This window comes from Battus philenor, unplaced genomic scaffold, assembly GCF_028537555.1.
Source record: "Battus philenor isolate CCGP_79_NKW_IND1 unplaced genomic scaffold, ilBatPhil1.0.hap1 SCAF_19, whole genome shotgun sequence".
In the NCBI taxonomy this organism is placed as follows: Eukaryota; Metazoa; Arthropoda; class Insecta; order Lepidoptera; family Papilionidae; genus Battus; species Battus philenor.
In genome coordinates this window covers 52,749-68,182 of record NW_027181681.1, presented here as the reverse complement: position 1 = coordinate 68,182, position 15,434 = coordinate 52,749, and the positions used below count along the sequence as shown (strand labels likewise).

The window sequence follows — 15,434 nt, the reverse complement described above, 5'->3', positions numbered from 1 at the left end:
CCTAATAAATGAATTTCTAATTTAGAAGGACAACGGCAGCTGAGAGCTTTTGTTGAATAATTTAGTTAATTTTGATACAAAACTGTAACATTATAATAAAAAACCAATGCAATACATTTGATACTAAAGAAGACACAAATAAGTAAGTACCTGCCTGTTTATTAATATTGAATGGTTTCCGAATCAATTCCCGTTGACATGACGTTAAAATGAACACATAATCTGTAAGAAATTTTTAATATGTAGTCTGTACCATTGAATTCAAATAAAGTTTAAATTCAACACTTGTTCACAATAAATAAAAAAAATAACCTTTTTATGACATAAAAGAATAATTTGAAGCTACTTATTTATAAATAATTTAAATTTAAGGGCTTCGTAGAATATTCAGTAAGTATTTTCTATATTTTGATTCATGTTTTATTTCACGATGAAACCATTTCAATTTATTACAAATTTTGATTAAAGGTGATCAGTATGGAGGTTGAGATAAAAGAGTTGAAGTCGGTGCTCCGCTCGCTAGTGGTGTCGAGCCCGACACAAATGGACGTTCGCTCTCTAGTGAAAGATTATCGCGAAATGATGGGCAGCCCGCTGCCGCTGTCTAAGTTCGGCTATAGGGATCCTGCCTCGTTTCTGAGGGAAAGATGCAGCGACTGCTTTTTAGTGAGTATCATGCCCGAACTTATTTATAATTGAATATAGCTTCTAGTTCAAGTGACAGATTTGAATAGACGCTCTTGATATGTAGCATGAAGCTGAAATGAGTTTAGTGATTACCACATATGTCAAGGGCAACTACAGTCAGTCTAGGCTTTATAAGCGAGTCTATATGGACTCAACTTTTGGAGGCTTTCAAAGTTCCCTCTGCTCTTGTTTCATAAATAATTTTTATATAGTGATAAAATATTTACATATGCTTATGCTCGCATTATGCTTTTTGGATAAAACTGATGTTCTGTGCACAGTTTCAGGGGTCACTAGGAAATCCAGAGTTAACACTGATTGTGCCGGAAACACTGAAACACATTGACAAATTTGTTCAAAAACAAAGGGTGACAGTCTCACAAAAATGGTGGGTGGTTACAATTGAGATATCTTCATGATTTTGGCATAATTATAATAATGGCATGGTGTGATGCTCACCTATTTCTGTCTCTCAGTGCAAAAATTAGTTCTGTGAACTTTCAAATAAAAAAAATAGGAAAGCAAGTTTCTTCTTCTTCTTGTTTATGTTGAGCATTCAACTCAAGACCATTGATAGTAAAACACAAAAATAACTTTTCGTTTAGCAAGTAGCACGGGCTAATGATAAATGTAAAGGCTACTGAAATGAAATTGCCTGAAAATAATTTTGCAGCACTTGTTACTGTGTGGTACATATCTCTGTTGTGCAAGTTGGCATTCATTATCTCTATTGGCTGGTTTCTGCAACAGAACCGCACTGCATGCATTTTGTTTAGGACGTGTGTAATGTAAGTTTGCTAACAGTTCAGAAGTAAGTGTTTCTGACTTGTGCACAGTGGTTGTTACATAATACTGTTTGCTAGCAGTTGATAGGACATGCAGCATATTAATTGTTTTATTTACTATATCAGAATCTGTTCTGATTGGTGCAATAATAATATAAAATAGGTTACGGTGATAAGTACATGATGAGGGATTTTGTGTTGTATATTTTTTTTTCACACACAAAGCAAAGAGACAGTTAATGGCAAACACAAATGCTTACCGCTTGCAGCAAACAAAAGAGGCGTAGCGTAGCGGCTCCGCCGGAAAACCTCGTGCATGACTCGTTCGTCACAAAGGGTAGTGCACATCCGAGGCCAGCGTCCAACCAGTTCCCGCGCACAACAGCTTCATCTGAACTGAGTCTACTCACTAAATCTGCAACTACACAAGCCCAGTTTCCAAATTTTAAAACCAGACAAGTACAAAGTTCAAATATAGAAAACAGTCAAACCCAGATACCATATTCTGCATCCCAACAAACCCAAAATTCTTCAACCATTCAAGCTGAGCGTCCAAATTGCGCAGCCAAAAAATCGCCGCTTCCTACTTCCTTTAAAAAATCCCAGCCTCCCAGTCTTATAACTCAGTCGAGTGCTGCCAGCCACGAAAACTATAAACACAACTACATCCATTCAGAAGACACTAAAGCGAAAAGCGACTGCCAGCGCAAGTACAGCGGCGTGTCAGGAACTGCGCTCCAGAACTTCATGAGGAAGCGAATGCCCCTGCACCGCGACGCGGACACTCACAGCGGCGACAGCGGCCCCTCGCGTCGGACGTCGTCCAGTAAGTACAGAATATGGCAGCTCTCCATGTTTGCCTTTATTACCCACTGCAGTTTCCTTGCTTTTGGAGCTCTTCGATCGCTTCCAACTTAGTTACTTGGATGGCACACGACTGTCGCGTAGTTGACGCCTCGCAATACGTGCCGCTGCCAGGTGGCGCTGGTGATTGCCCACAAGCACCTTGTGCGTGCCGCTTATCTGTAACGACTATGGGATCGATGGGCAATGGACATTGCATCTTGTATTTTGATTTTTTTTAATTACGCGGACTCACTCAACCGCAGCCATTTTTACCTTCTGCAGGCGGGAGCAGCTCCAGTTGGTCGCGACTGGAAGAGTTAAAGACAGAAATCGGTGGCCTCATCGAAGATCACCCGGACGGGGTGTGGTGCGCCGACCTCGTTGGGCTATACAGGTACCGTTGCGCGGATCTGTCCTACGTCACAAAGCGGACAGAGGACGGGACAATGAACAAAGTGTTTCACTAGTGTGTCACAGATTTTGAACCTTTGATGACAACTGCAATTAGTGGTGGCGCGCGGCGTTGCAGGAAGCGGTACGGGCGAGAGCTAAACATCTCGCGGTTCGGGTACACCAGCGTGCTGAGCCTGGCCTGCATGCTCGAGGACGTCCTGCATATCTGGCGGCCGCCTGGCGCCGCTGACTGGCGCCTGCAAGCACGGCGTGTCATGCTGCCCCACGCGCCCCCTAGCGCGCTCCCCAGCGCGCACTCCGGTGCGGCATGTACGGCGCCCGCCGGCGTGTCCCGCGCCGTGCCTCGCCTTGCGCCCGCCAGCGCGGAGTGCGCTACGCACGACCCCGATGACGCGCTGCCCGGCATTGCTTACGTAAAGTTCATATCGTTTTCCCCCCACGCTGTGTCGATGGTCTGCCGCGGTCACGCGCTGCGTCGGATTTATTAAAATCATGTACCTGGGCTAAAATGACGTTCTAGAGTTAGACAAGACTAGACGATACAGCTTTGATGGCACAATTTATTTGTGAGATGGAGGGTGTACCGTAGTTTGTGTGTAACGGTAGCCCCCGCCACGACGACGTCAGTTTAGCAGAGCGTGCGTGCGCAGGATGAGGACGTGTTCCCGGCGGACTGTATGCACTACTTGGAGAGTATCCCGCCGCCGGAGCCGCCGCAGGGCGACGCCCTTGAGGTGCTGGTGGGCGAGGTGTACTCGCCCTCGCACCTGTGGCTCGTGCGCCTGGGCGAGCGTTACAACATCGCCATGGAGGATATCATGGACGAGATGAAGTGAGTATGACGGCGGGCGTGTGCCTCGGCATGCCCGCGGCGCCGCTGACGTGCGCGTCCTGTGCAGTGAGTACTACGAGCGCGGCGCGGGGCGACAGCGCGTGCTGGCGCGCGGCGCCGTGCGCGTCGGCCAGTACTGCAGCAGCCGCTACGACGGCGACTGGCACCGCTCGCTCATCGTTAAGATCGTCGACAGCGACACCGTCAAGGTGGGTCTCCTGCGCTGCGTGACACTGCACTCTGCATTCGCACCGTCGATATAAACCGGTGCTACGAGCCCGTGAGCATTGCCTAGTGTTTGATCGTTGGTTCGTTGTGCCGGGCCGTGCGCGACAGGTGCTGCACGTGGACTACGGTACGGTGGAGCGCTGCGCGGTGGGAGGGCTGCGCGCGCTGCCGCGGCGTTGGGGCGTGCTGCCGCGGCAGGCGATGCGCGCACGCCTGGCTGCCGTGCGCCCGCCTGATGCTGCGCGCCGCTGGCCGCGCGCCGCCGCCGCGCACTTACTGCAACTCGTCACGCAGCGCCGCCTTGTCGCGCAGCTGCTGCCGCGCAAGGTGAACCGCGCCTCACTTTACGCGCCGATTTAAACAGAGAGAGAATGCAATGCCAAAATTTATTTGTGTTCGATTCACAGGACGACGTGTTAGAAGTGATGCTCGTCGACACTTCTGCCAGCGAGGATGTCTGCATCAACATCGAGATGATCAGGTCCGGTCACGCCGAGCGGCGGCCGGACACCTGTGTCGGGGTAAGTGCGCCGCTCCGAACTCCTCCGGCTCACTCGACAGCTATCCGAAGTCCGACTTTTGAAGTCAAGCTTCGCGGCGCTGCTCTGCGACCGGCTCGCCTCCTCGGCACATCCTGTAGCACCAGCTCCGGCAGCAGCTCCGACATATCCAACGAGCTCGAGGATGGCTCGCCAGAAGTCATCGCGCAGCTCCCACGGCACCACACGGACACGTCAAGCGAAATATCCGCATCCGCCAGCGAGGTGCAGCGCCCGCGTCAACTGGCGGCTTGGGCCTGCGACGAGGCCGCGCCGCACCACCCGCCGCGCCCCCCGTGTCCTCCGCGCTCTCCGCGCCTGGCCGCGCTGCACGCCAGCTTCAAACGCCCGACTCGCGGCTCTCTACAATAATTAATATATACATCATGTCGTGCTGCATACATAGTATCTGAGTTTTGCTGTCTGCAGTTTGCTTCCAAAAGTCACCAGCGACCCCTGCCCCCGAGATTAAGATTACGTATGTTTAGCTCTCCAACCGCAAACGAGATGATTTTTCTTACTTGCCCATACACACGTGTCCGTCGACAAGGCATACCATGCCTGGCAAGAACATCATGGCTTAGGATTCCCGAATATCGGCCCCATGTATACAAGAAGAAACATGCTTACTTCTTATTTGGCATACTTTTTTCTTGGTCGGCGCATAACCTGCGAGGTCTGAACGCCCACCCGAGTCCTCCTCGTATACAAGGCCCCGTCCGGTCAACAACAAATCACCGCTAACCGGGTGGATTGTTTCAGACGTCGGAGTGTTACCTGTACCCCAGTTTCGAGGCGCTGGAGAGCGGAGACACGCCCAGCTACGCCGAGATACACGACTACCTGCGCAACGGCATCACCCTAGACTGCGTGGAGGACTACCGCCGTCACGTGCCGGCCAGTCTGCCTCCGGTCGCCTCCACTTCCGGCCTCTCTGCGCAGTCCCCTCTCTCTTCTCCGGCGGTTCCCATCGCCCATACACTCTACCAGTTCGACTGCGCATTTACAACGAGGTCGTCCAATAGCCTGTTCCAATTGGACTCCCTCTCGTGGGCAAAGCAACAGCTCGGAGCGCCGCGGCTCTCAGTCGTGCCTCCGCATCAGCCCTGGTTGCTGCCTCCTTCCCCCGTCTCCCGGCACTGCCAGCCCGCTAATCCGACGCGATGTTCTACGCCCACCAACCGCGAGGCGCACTGCCCTGTGACTTCTCAATCGAACCTCTTTCCTCAGTCGAAGCTCTCCAATGTTACCCTTACAGCATCCGAATGTGAAATGTACTCTCGTCTCGTCCAGATGGACCCTCTCGCGGCACACAGATACATGATGGAGGCCATAGAGCGCGCGCTGGTCAACTCCGACGTGGCCGCGGCACAAGCCGGTGGGTCCGAGAACACCCTCACCCCGCACGCCGCTCCCCTACCGACTGAGGAGGCGACGTCCACTCCCCCGACGGCGTACGCTTGATGCCGCCGGCGAACTCTACTTTTCCGTCCAGCTTCCGCTCTGGTACGCGGGCCACCGTCGGCACCTGCTAAGCGGGCATCCTCTTTCGCCATGCAGTCATCGAATGTCTGCATACTTTTTGAGACAATTTTGGAGTTCATTATAACTTAAGTTTTATTGATTTTAGTCATAAGTTTAATCAAAGGTCAGTCGAGTTTTGCCTGCCACTCTCAGCAGGCAAGCTCGGAGCAGAACTCCCTGCCGTATCGATGGCGCTACTTAATATATTGATCGACGATTTTACGGCGTATCTACTATTAACTCGACATATAAATAATTTCACAGAACAACAGTACATCAACTCCTTTTGTGGGAATTACACGTGTACCCTCGCCGCTCGCCCTTATATTTTAGAACCAAGGTAATACTAAAACGTGAAAGATGTAATATCTGTAAAATGGAACCTCGACGGGCAAATCTGATTAGTGCCCTAACACTGGCCACGTGCGCGATAAAATGAAAAAAAAAAAATCTCTGTTATACGCAGTCACGAGTTGGTTAGGTTTTGCTTTTGCACAATAACGGACAATTGGAGATACCTAATCATTGATTACAAAAGATACAGTCGTGAATTGCATTGACGAACATCCAGAGGGCGCGCGCCGCGGACGATATTCCGCCGCGCTCCCATCACAGATTTATTTTTCTTGAATATAAAGGGCTAATGTAGCTCCACCTTTTATAAACTATCTGCCGATGAAAACGATAATTCCACATGTCAAAATAAAATATACTATATAATGTACAGAACTATGTTATTTTTGCATGTAAACTTATGTTGAACGCAAAGAGAGTGATTCTCATTCATTGAGTCTGTGATACGTGTACGACGCAATATATATTTCTATCTATTTTTACGAATAAAGCAGTTGACAAGTATTTACTGATTTATTTATCATATCCCCGCCCCAAATATTTACGTCACTCGACGCGATCCGAGTGACATTTATCTCGTGTCAGATGCTCGAGGTACAGGACGCACTCAAACTGAATTGAATGTTAATTGCTCTGGCAGCGCAATTCGTCTCACCAACGTCAAATTATAGTAAAAATGATGTTTCTTTGAGATTAAGGCGTCCGATCTCTAAATAAACAAAGACTTAAGTGCAGTAATTATATTTATTTGCGTGTCTTGCTCCTACGTTTGCTAGTATAGTTAAAAAATTCTTTAGTATTTATATTTTCTTTAATTTTTACATACCCTAGGAAAATGATTTCGCAATGTTTATCGATAAGTACGAGCAATAATAAGAGCACCATTTTTTAAAAATGATTTAATCCATTATTTTAACCCGTAAGTGTAGACGAAAAACGATACCGGATTTTCTGTTACAATGCTTTTCGTAGCACCGTTCCTCTTTGGTAAACGGTATCATCAATTGTTAGGTGAACCCACCAGGTAATACATAATTACTTGTTTTATTAACAGCACATTTTAAATGCTTAGTTATAATAATTTAATACACATTCATACTTTATTAAAAATTTTCGTTTAATGCAGATTTTTTAAACTTGCACACAAACCTTAATCGTTTTCACAAAAAATATCCGAATGTAGTTGTCTATGGTACAAATAAGCATAGATTAAAATTGTTTGAAAAAAAATATGATAACAAACATGGCGTGCTGGTAGAGCGTCCCTGAGAAAATCTGTTTACGATTCGGCGCGTCGGTAGATACAGCACGATCTTGAGTGCCGGAGGATGCGGGAGGGCGCGCGCGGGCCAGCACCGTGAAGCGGAGGAGCGGAGAAGGGATGCGCCGCGGGCAGGCGGGGCGCAGGCAGCGGGCCGCGCGCGGCTGACATGCAAGCGGCGCCGGCGCGCTACGTGTCGTCGAGCGAGCTGTACTCGGCGGACGAGGTGGAGCTGCTGCTGGAGGAGATCCGCGAGCTGGAGCCCGTGAGCTGCCGCGGCGAGGAGGTGCAGGACTTCGAGATCGCGGGCAGCGGGTGCGGTGCGGGCGGGCGCTCGCCGGCCGGCACGGAGCTCACGGAGCGCTCGTGGGACTCGCACGCGCAGTACTCGCGCGCGCCGCCGCGCAGCCCGCGCGCTCTGGCGCCGCTCTACTGCCACCTGCGGCACCTACGCACCGCGCGCGGCGCCATAACGCTGCTCGTCGTGGTACGTCCCCTCGTCCCCAGGCAACCCAATCTGCACCCAGTTTGCAAACTTGTGTCAACAGTACCATTCATTTGATCAATACAAAATATTGCATGATGAAAGCACGGTTATGGTGAGCCTCTTCCTCACGGACCACTCACTGAAAGCATGTACTAAACTGTCTATCTGTCATTAAAGACCAGGTGTTGCGCATCGCCAGGGATGAGAGGCCATTGCCTGGACGGAATGCAATATGCTCTGCATACAATGATGTAGTTGATGCTGTATAGGTTTCATACAAGATTTTCAAAAGGAATTGAAAATCTTGCATGAAACTTGCTGCTTTTTTAAACATAGAGGATTTTATTAATCCAGTTGAAGCAACTCGCAAACCTGAACATATTAACAGTTCCTACTTTTTCATTATGCAATGAGCATATTAGGTCTCACCGTAATCCTGTTTGCTTCACCGGCACATGATTCATAGCTTGCCAGTACCTAAACTAGGCCATCATAGCAAAGTTGTGCAAGTGTGTACTTATTGTAATCACAAATCTCAAGGCAGGATACAGTTTTGCAGTGTTTCTAGGATATTTAATATATAAAAGATAAACAACAAGGTTTATGTGGCCAGTTTTGGTGGAGAGGTGGCATTCAACTGAGGCTTTCTTTGTATACATCCGTTGGCAAGTTAAGACTTGTGTGTTTTTATTGGGTTACATTTAAAAGAGAAATAGTGATTTACTGTTGCTAGTTGTGATAAGCAAAACTTAGTTGCTGCACCTGTGCATATGTAGCACATGATGGTGCCCCACTAATTTGTTCACAAAGCAATGTTAAGGGGCAGTTAATATTTAAGCAGCGAGCAGCCACTGCTCTACTGGCTCTCGCGTGCTGCGGAGGTATTTAATAATTCATAAAAAGATAAATGTCTGAGTGAGTTCATTGAAGTTGAATGTTCAAAAGCCATTTTGGTGTGTAGACAATGGCACACAATGCCGTCCCCTGAGAGGCGTTTTGTTTTGTAGACAAATGGAAATAATGCCTTAGGGAATATTAATAGCAGAGCTTTTATATTTACAATGGTTGTCACATTTGTCTCATGAATTAGTTTTTAATGAGCGAGTGTTGTCATTTGCCTAGATTGTAAAGAAGTCTTAAGTTGTGGCATTGGAATAGTAACTGTGGAGTTGTCACAAGCAACTTTAACATTAATGTAACTTTAATGTTAATGCGAGTGAATGTGCAGAGACCATGTGCTGCTCTTGACTTTGCCGGTGCGCGGCGCAGGTGTGGAGTCTGGGCGCGTGCGGCTGCGTGTGGGCGGGCGCCGGGTTGCGTGCGGGGCAGCTGCCGCTGGCGGCGCGTGTTCGCCTGCTGCATCTGGCCGCGCTCTCGTCGCTCATGCTGCACGCGCTACTGCTGGCCATGCACGTCACTCGCCTTGCGGACCTGCTACCCATCGACTGGAACAAACTGGTAAGTGCACCGCATTGCCCGCGGCGCGCACCAGCGCAGCGTTGTGTGACGGTTTGTACGTTGCTCCGGCAGGGAGGGTGCGCTGGCGCGTGGAGCGCGCTCGCGCTGGCAGGCGGCGGCGCGCTTACGCTGCACGCCGTGCTGCTGGCGCCCGGGTACCGGTACGCGCCGCGCCAGCTCGCGCATCTGCTGCTGGCCGCGGCGGGGCTGGGCCTGAGCGGCGCGTGCTTGGCGGCGGGGCTGGCGCTGGGCGCGGTGCGACATGCGCGCGCTGCCTGCGCGCCGGGAGCTGGGCGCGACGGCTCGCGGCGCTCCAGTGGCGCCGCCTACCGCGCTGTGCCTCAGCCGCAGCCCTGCACGTCGCGCGACCACCCCTTATAGCCCACGGAGTTCTGAACGGGGCGGCGCCCCCCCCGTTCGCCGCCGCCGGAGCGACGCCGCTGGCGAGCGCGGCGACACTTCCCCCGTAGAGACCCCGCCCGCGACACGGCAGGCCCCGCGCGCACGAGCCAAATCCGAATTCAGAACACTTTATCAGATTCCTAACTTTTGTATTTTTAATATTCTCTTGTAAATTGTTATATATAAAATTATTTCCCGACAGCTAATAAAAACGGGGCGTTTCGAAAGTTGCCGTCGTTGTAGCCGGGGCAGCCCCGCGCCGCACTCCACATTCGGTGTTCAGTTGTCGGTGCGCATTGTGTCGCGGGAGGCGAGGCGAGGTAGGCAGGTTCTTGTGTGTGCGTGTATGTACGTGTAGGCCGCTTCTGATCGCATCATTTGCACGACTCGAGTTGTATAGGGACATGTAACTAGGAGTAAGGGACACCTCAGACGTACCCGCAGATGTTTCTTATAGGAAGTCATTTTATACTGTCCGGTGTTGCGCTCGCCGCGTTACCGCGACATCTGTACCGTTGTCGGGTCGGAGCCGCGCCGGACGCCCCCCCCCCACACGGCCCAATCCCGCCCCCCGCGCCACTTACATATCACGACACGGCGCCGTTCGTTCGACACTATCGTGGTCAGGCCGCCCCGAACGTGAGCGATGAGCTGACGGGCACGCTGGTTTAACGAGCGGCCCTCACATTGTCACGTCTGTTTCGGAGAGCCCTATTGCAATACGCGCGGGTAATGCGGGTAATGTTCGCGACCGTCTGCGAGGTTACGGGACGCGGCGTGCACATTGTGAACCAGCGTGCGACCAGCTCCGGCCGGGCCCGCTTGCGCCTTTGTTTTCTTGTAATGCACGTGAGCGCCGAGGCGGCCGCTGTCTTAAGATTGTTTGGTCTACCGCTGCGCGTGTCGCGGGGGCGGGCTGGGCAACTGAATCATTTTTACTTTTAAATTTTAACAATAATATATGGTTTTTATACAATCTAATGTTGTCTTTATTCAAATTAATCCTCAACAGTAAAGTTCCGATAAGAAAGTCGGGCTCCTGTGTGCGACGGAACGGGTCGCGCCGCAGAGAAGTGTGGACGGTCACTACCCCATACATGGAAATTAGTTCAGAGCGCGCGTCTGCCTGACCAATCTGTGGCGTCCATCGCTTTGATCGCGCAACCGACGACGCTAGCGCTCCGCGGTGTTGTGTTATGCGGCTCCCGGCGGCCCTCGCGACTGCTCCTTTCATATCTAAGCTACGAAATGCCCGCGACCTGGGTCAAAGTAAAACGCGAAATGTCATCCAAATCCTGCGGACGGCCATTCAAGTGGACGAACTATTGTGTTCAGCCGCCGCGAGAGCAGTCCTGCGGACGGCAGTTGCGGCGGACGTAATTAAAAACACAATTGTAAAGAATATTATTTATTTGTTTAATTTCCATGGTAAAAGAAACTAACAATAATGTATACGTAAAAATATAATCATCTTAAATAATTCATTTCTCGATTTTGTTCGAACCGGAGTCTTCGTTTGAACGTCGCCTCTGTTGCAAGACTGGCCTGTCCGCGGGTGCAACTCGCCGCTGTTGAATTTTTTTTGATAACAATTTATTTTTATGGAGAATCGAATGCTCTGTGAAAATGTGTGATTATATTTGCGTGGATCAGAAAATGCAAAGTCATGGTCCCGGTGCAGACGTCGTCGAGTGCCCCCGGCGCCGCAGCAAGCGGTACAGGCACGGGGGGGAAGCTACTGCTTTAACTATGAACTGTTCAAAAATCCCGGAGCCAGATACTTTTTTATAAACTGTTGGAGAGGACGATAGTTGCAACAGGCGCGGCGTGTCGAACCTGAAGCGACACGACGTGTAGGTGCGCGCATGCACACCTGTGTCTGCGAGTGTGTTATTAATGTTTATCGGGTGTTCGGACATAACGAACGTGAAGCGCGGACGAGATATAGACGGAAGGTGCGGTGTCGTTGGCGCTAGTTGATAAAATGAAAGCGCCGCAACATGCAACGCGCGCAGTAGCCTCCGCTGCCCCAAGCCGAGGAGGCAACTCGGCCCGTTGCGAAGGGGACGGACATGACGCCACGCGAGCCCGCCTCCGTTGCGCAGGCAGAGGCAGGTGCGTTCACTCGTACACTGTAGCCCCGGGTGCGTGCGCCTCCGAATGAGCTCAACGCACTCTAAGCGACTGCCAAGAGTTGGCCGTGTACATTTCGTTAAGTCCATACCGGGCATACCAGATCACTGCTACTGTAGCCCCCGCCACCTCAGAGGGACCGGTCGGGGACGAGTCCAGTGTTACCTGCGAATATTGTTCGACGTAAAATCCAGATCTAGGTTCGAGTCACGTTCAGAGTTCTGTCGCTCTGTGCTAATGTCCCGCGTGCTTCAGAGAGGCGCGGCGGCACTCCCAAGATGACAGAAAATTTAAGTATGCGGCCAATCTAACCAATGCTTAACATGCTTTTGTAGACGAAAAGTTCGCGACGAGCCCGTGGGTGTGCGGCATCGAGTTATCTTAAACACATTAACGTGCGACATCTATGTGGCGGGCGCGGTGTGTCCGCGCTGAGGCTCAACGTTGCATGCCTTTAAATTCATTACTTATGAACTCAAGTATACATTGTAGTCAAGAATTTAATAAAATGTATCTGGGTAGCATAAATTTTACATTCACAAAAATCACGCAAACCACATCATGAAGGCAAAAATGGCGAACCTGTTCAAAGCAATATAAGTTCACGGGAATACCTCTGCTCCTGGCCGAGAAAACTACCTAATATACCATAGGAAGTTAGGTGATTTTGTAATTAAAAGTAGTACTGCATGTTTAAATGTCTGTCAACTTTCCCACTCAAGCCCGCTATTGACTAGGCCTTATCTCTTGCACGGCAATTGTATTTACTAATATCTTATAAGGGAAATGTGTCTATAGCGCAGTCATTGTAGAAACTAGACATTTTACTCGACCAAAGCATCCCAAACAAGAACACCATACATTCAGGCACATGCCAATCAGAGCAAGTGCCGTGCTGTTGCAATTACAAAGCTGTACCTGTTTGAATATGGGTTGATACCAGGAGAAACACTGACATGGCCAAATGTAAAGGGTTGTTTAAATAACAAGAAACATTCCTTTTTAATAACAAAGCTTATATTCCACCCCAAAGTTCACCTCATTTTACATTAGTTTAATTATAAGCTGCGGTATGCAAAAGTGCCTGTTAATAAGATGATACACTGCTCCCTCTGGTACCAGAGAGATGTCTGGCTTTGTTGTGGTAACACTGAACAGGTTTGAGTGCTTGCAAATTATATACACTAATGCCCATTACATACAATTTTACAAACTGTAGCACAACCATTTACAATCCTTCACCATAAGTTTCAGGTGCCATCTCACAGAGTCCTGAAATACTGTTCTAGAGATTCTATGACACACCCGGCGCTGGGTCGGACTGCCACGCCTGCTATCTCTAAGCCCAAGTTCTCAATCTTGTGTGCAGTTGAGTTTCCAATGGCAAAGTGTGGCAGGGTAGACAGCTTGTTGTTGAAGGTCTGCAGCTGTCGGTGGATGTACTCACAGCCCGATGGACTGAAGAACACCATGCCACAAGGATCCTCTTCTTCATTTACTGACATGAGATCTGTTCTCAGTTTGTCATTCTCCTTAGTTTCATACACCATTAGGGAGTCAACTGTTACTCCACTAGACTCTAACATATTTGGTAACACTTCTGAACTTAAGTTACCGCAGGGAAAGAGGAACTTTGCGGGAGCGCAATTTTCCTTGATAATAAGTTTTGCCAAATTTTCAGCGTTTCCTGTGGATGTTCCAAGAGCTTCTAAACCTAACAAAAATTTAACCTTCTGGCCGCTGGATTCACCGACTGTGTAAACGCGTTTCGTGTTCCACACCACGAACTTGGAAGGCGCCCAGCACTCGGAGACGGCGTCGATTGCGCGCGGGCTTGTCAGCACCAGGCCGTTGTAGTTCACGTCTTGAAGCCTCTCTCCCAGCTCTTGCGAGTTTTTGTACACGAATTGCAGCGGCTCAATGAAAATAGGCTCGTAGTTGTACTTGGAACAAGCCCTTTCGTAGTCCTCCGAGGCTCTCTTAAAAAACAATATCTTCTTCATGGTCGTCGCTTTGTTCTAGACATTAAAATGGCGAACAGTTTATTGAGTAGGGCACCACTAAGCAGGTTTGACCCTGAGAGAACAGGAAGCCGTTTGAGAAGTGTAGGCGAACTCTAGATATTGAATTTGATATCATTTGCAAAGCGACCGCAACTCACAATCATTAAATGACCGCTGATAGCGCGTGATATAATTATAATTTAAATCTTATTATTAGTAAATCTTTAGAGAATACCACTTCGCGAGAAAATTATACAATATATTTATTTCAAAACGAAGTTTTTTTTTTAAGTCAACATTTGACAGGTGCAAGGTTTGACAGCTTAGAAAGTTTTTGCATTTGGATACTTGTACCAATATAAGATATATATGAAACATTTAGTACGTTACCGTGATTAGTTGTTTATAATGTAATAATGTTTAAATCTCAAAAAATCGTAACTACTTTAATTATTGTTCTTTTAACAATCTGTTTTGTTGATTGTGTTCTTATTTAATTTTTTTTTACGCGATTTACACTTTACCTCCAATCCTTATTATATTATCTCGACATGATGTTTTGCTCTGTTTGAATAATATAATTCGAATTATCACTGGCGGGAAGTACATGTAATTTAATATAATAAAAAAATGTAAATGAAAAGTATCGCGGAATATGGGGCACTTATTATTTACGAGATTAGAATTTTATGTTTACATTGTTCTGATTATCAAATTTAAAATGTGTTATTCATTGAAAAAAAACTTCTGATTTTCATTTAAATTATCTTACTTATTACAGATCGAAAATATACACCACAAACAACTCGAATTAACCTTGACGTGACATTCACTAAAGACTTGTAAAGAGAGTTACCATAAATCAATTTTTCAGAGCTTCTATGAGCATATAAACGTAACTAATGAACAGTTATCGATAGAGACTATACGGGGGTCTTGTAATGAAAGGATGCCTATCCTAGAGTTAAATATTATATAAATAATATATTTATTAGCGAGGCCATTAATTCCTCGCAGATCTTCATGCCTAACCGGCATTTTGAGTCAACCCCGAGTCCTTCGAATGCGAGACAGTGGGCTACCAGGTGGACCACGGTCTAGTCCACGCCCAGTTCACAGAAGCACGAGGGGTCCTCCTTGAGCTTAAACTGGTGAAAGTACTCGGAGAACCCCCCGTGTCCCGTGAAGAGCCGGACTAAGACCGCGTTCACCTCGATACTACGGAGCACGCGGTAGGCTAAGACGGCGCCCGGAAAGAACTTCCGCATTGTCGATGCAGTCCTACTTTCCATATACCTCTTATTCTATAGCGTTCCCAGCCTAAGCTGTCGCTTGACGAATGAGATGGGGCATTCTTCGTAGTCTGATCTTCTTTTGCACTTCAGGACCGCGTCGTTGGTCAGCTGATCCGCCTTCTCATTCCCCTCCGTCCCCGCGTGCGCTTTTACCCAATAAAGACTTACATCCCTTCCCAATTTTTT

General features: G+C 48.6%; 3 protein-coding genes across 5 annotated transcripts; 2 read left to right on the top strand and 1 right to left on the bottom strand.

The window, feature by feature from the left end:
- Nucleotides 1-285: 285 nt before the first annotated feature.
- tej (tejas) lies at nt 286-6,702 on the top strand. 3 transcript variants are annotated; one of them, XM_068764098.1, is made up of 11 exons: nt 286-390; nt 469-666; nt 969-1,075; nt 1,742-2,298; nt 2,601-2,712; nt 2,848-3,145; nt 3,383-3,564; nt 3,632-3,773; nt 3,901-4,119; nt 4,200-4,313; nt 5,094-6,702. In XM_068764098.1, exons 2-11 carry the CDS (start codon nt 478-480, stop codon nt 5,793-5,795), a joined length of 2,622 nt encoding a protein of 873 aa, XP_068620199.1. In that variant the 5' UTR covers nt 286-390; nt 469-477; the 3' UTR covers nt 5,796-6,702. The 3 variants fall into 3 exon arrangements, with proteins under 3 accessions (XP_068620199.1, XP_068620200.1, XP_068620201.1); XM_068764099.1 differs by lacking the exon at nt 3,901-4,119; XM_068764100.1 differs by lacking the exons at nt 286-390; nt 969-1,075 and having other exon boundaries at nt 560-666; nt 2,152-2,298.
- A 705-nt stretch (nt 6,703-7,407) lies between these two features.
- LOC137921379 (uncharacterized) lies at nt 7,408-9,878 on the top strand. The gene is made up of 3 exons (XM_068764117.1): nt 7,408-7,957; nt 9,227-9,415; nt 9,488-9,878. The coding sequence occupies exons 1-3, from the start codon at nt 7,640-7,642 to the stop codon at nt 9,794-9,796; spliced, it is 816 nt and encodes a 271-aa protein (XP_068620218.1). The 5' UTR covers nt 7,408-7,639; the 3' UTR covers nt 9,797-9,878.
- Nucleotides 9,879-12,945: 3,067 nt separating this feature from the next.
- Nucleotides 12,946-14,233, bottom strand: LOC137921510 (uroporphyrinogen-III synthase-like). The gene has a single exon (XM_068764292.1). The coding sequence runs from the start codon at nt 13,951-13,953 to the stop codon at nt 13,213-13,215; it is 741 nt and encodes a 246-aa protein (XP_068620393.1). The 5' UTR covers nt 13,954-14,233; the 3' UTR covers nt 12,946-13,212.
- Between the last annotated feature and the right edge of the window lie 1,201 nt (nt 14,234-15,434).

What these genes read in the sequence shown, in the direction of transcription:
- tej (XM_068764098.1), top strand. Translation starts at nt 478, where the DNA reads ATGGAGGTTGAGATAAAAGAGTTGAAGTCGGTGCTCCGCTCGCTAGTG. An exon ending in CTCGCGTCGGACGTCGTCCA is followed by an intron (nt 2,299 to 2,600) that starts GTAAGTACAGAA and finishes TACCTTCTGCAG; the next exon opens with GCGGGAGCAGCTCCAGTTGG. An exon ending in GGCCGGACACCTGTGTCGGG is followed by an intron (nt 4,314 to 5,093) that starts GTAAGTGCGCCG and finishes GGATTGTTTCAG; the next exon opens with ACGTCGGAGTGTTACCTGTA.
- LOC137921379 (XM_068764117.1), top strand. Translation starts at nt 7,640, where the DNA reads ATGCAAGCGGCGCCGGCGCGCTACGTGTCGTCGAGCGAGCTGTACTCG. An exon ending in CCATAACGCTGCTCGTCGTG is followed by an intron (nt 7,958 to 9,226) that starts GTACGTCCCCTC and finishes TGCGCGGCGCAG; the next exon opens with GTGTGGAGTCTGGGCGCGTG. An exon ending in CCATCGACTGGAACAAACTG is followed by an intron (nt 9,416 to 9,487) that starts GTAAGTGCACCG and finishes TTGCTCCGGCAG; the next exon opens with GGAGGGTGCGCTGGCGCGTG.
- LOC137921510 (XM_068764292.1), bottom strand. Translation starts at nt 13,953, where the DNA reads ATGAAGAAGATATTGTTTTTTAAGAGAGCCTCGGAGGACTACGAAAGG.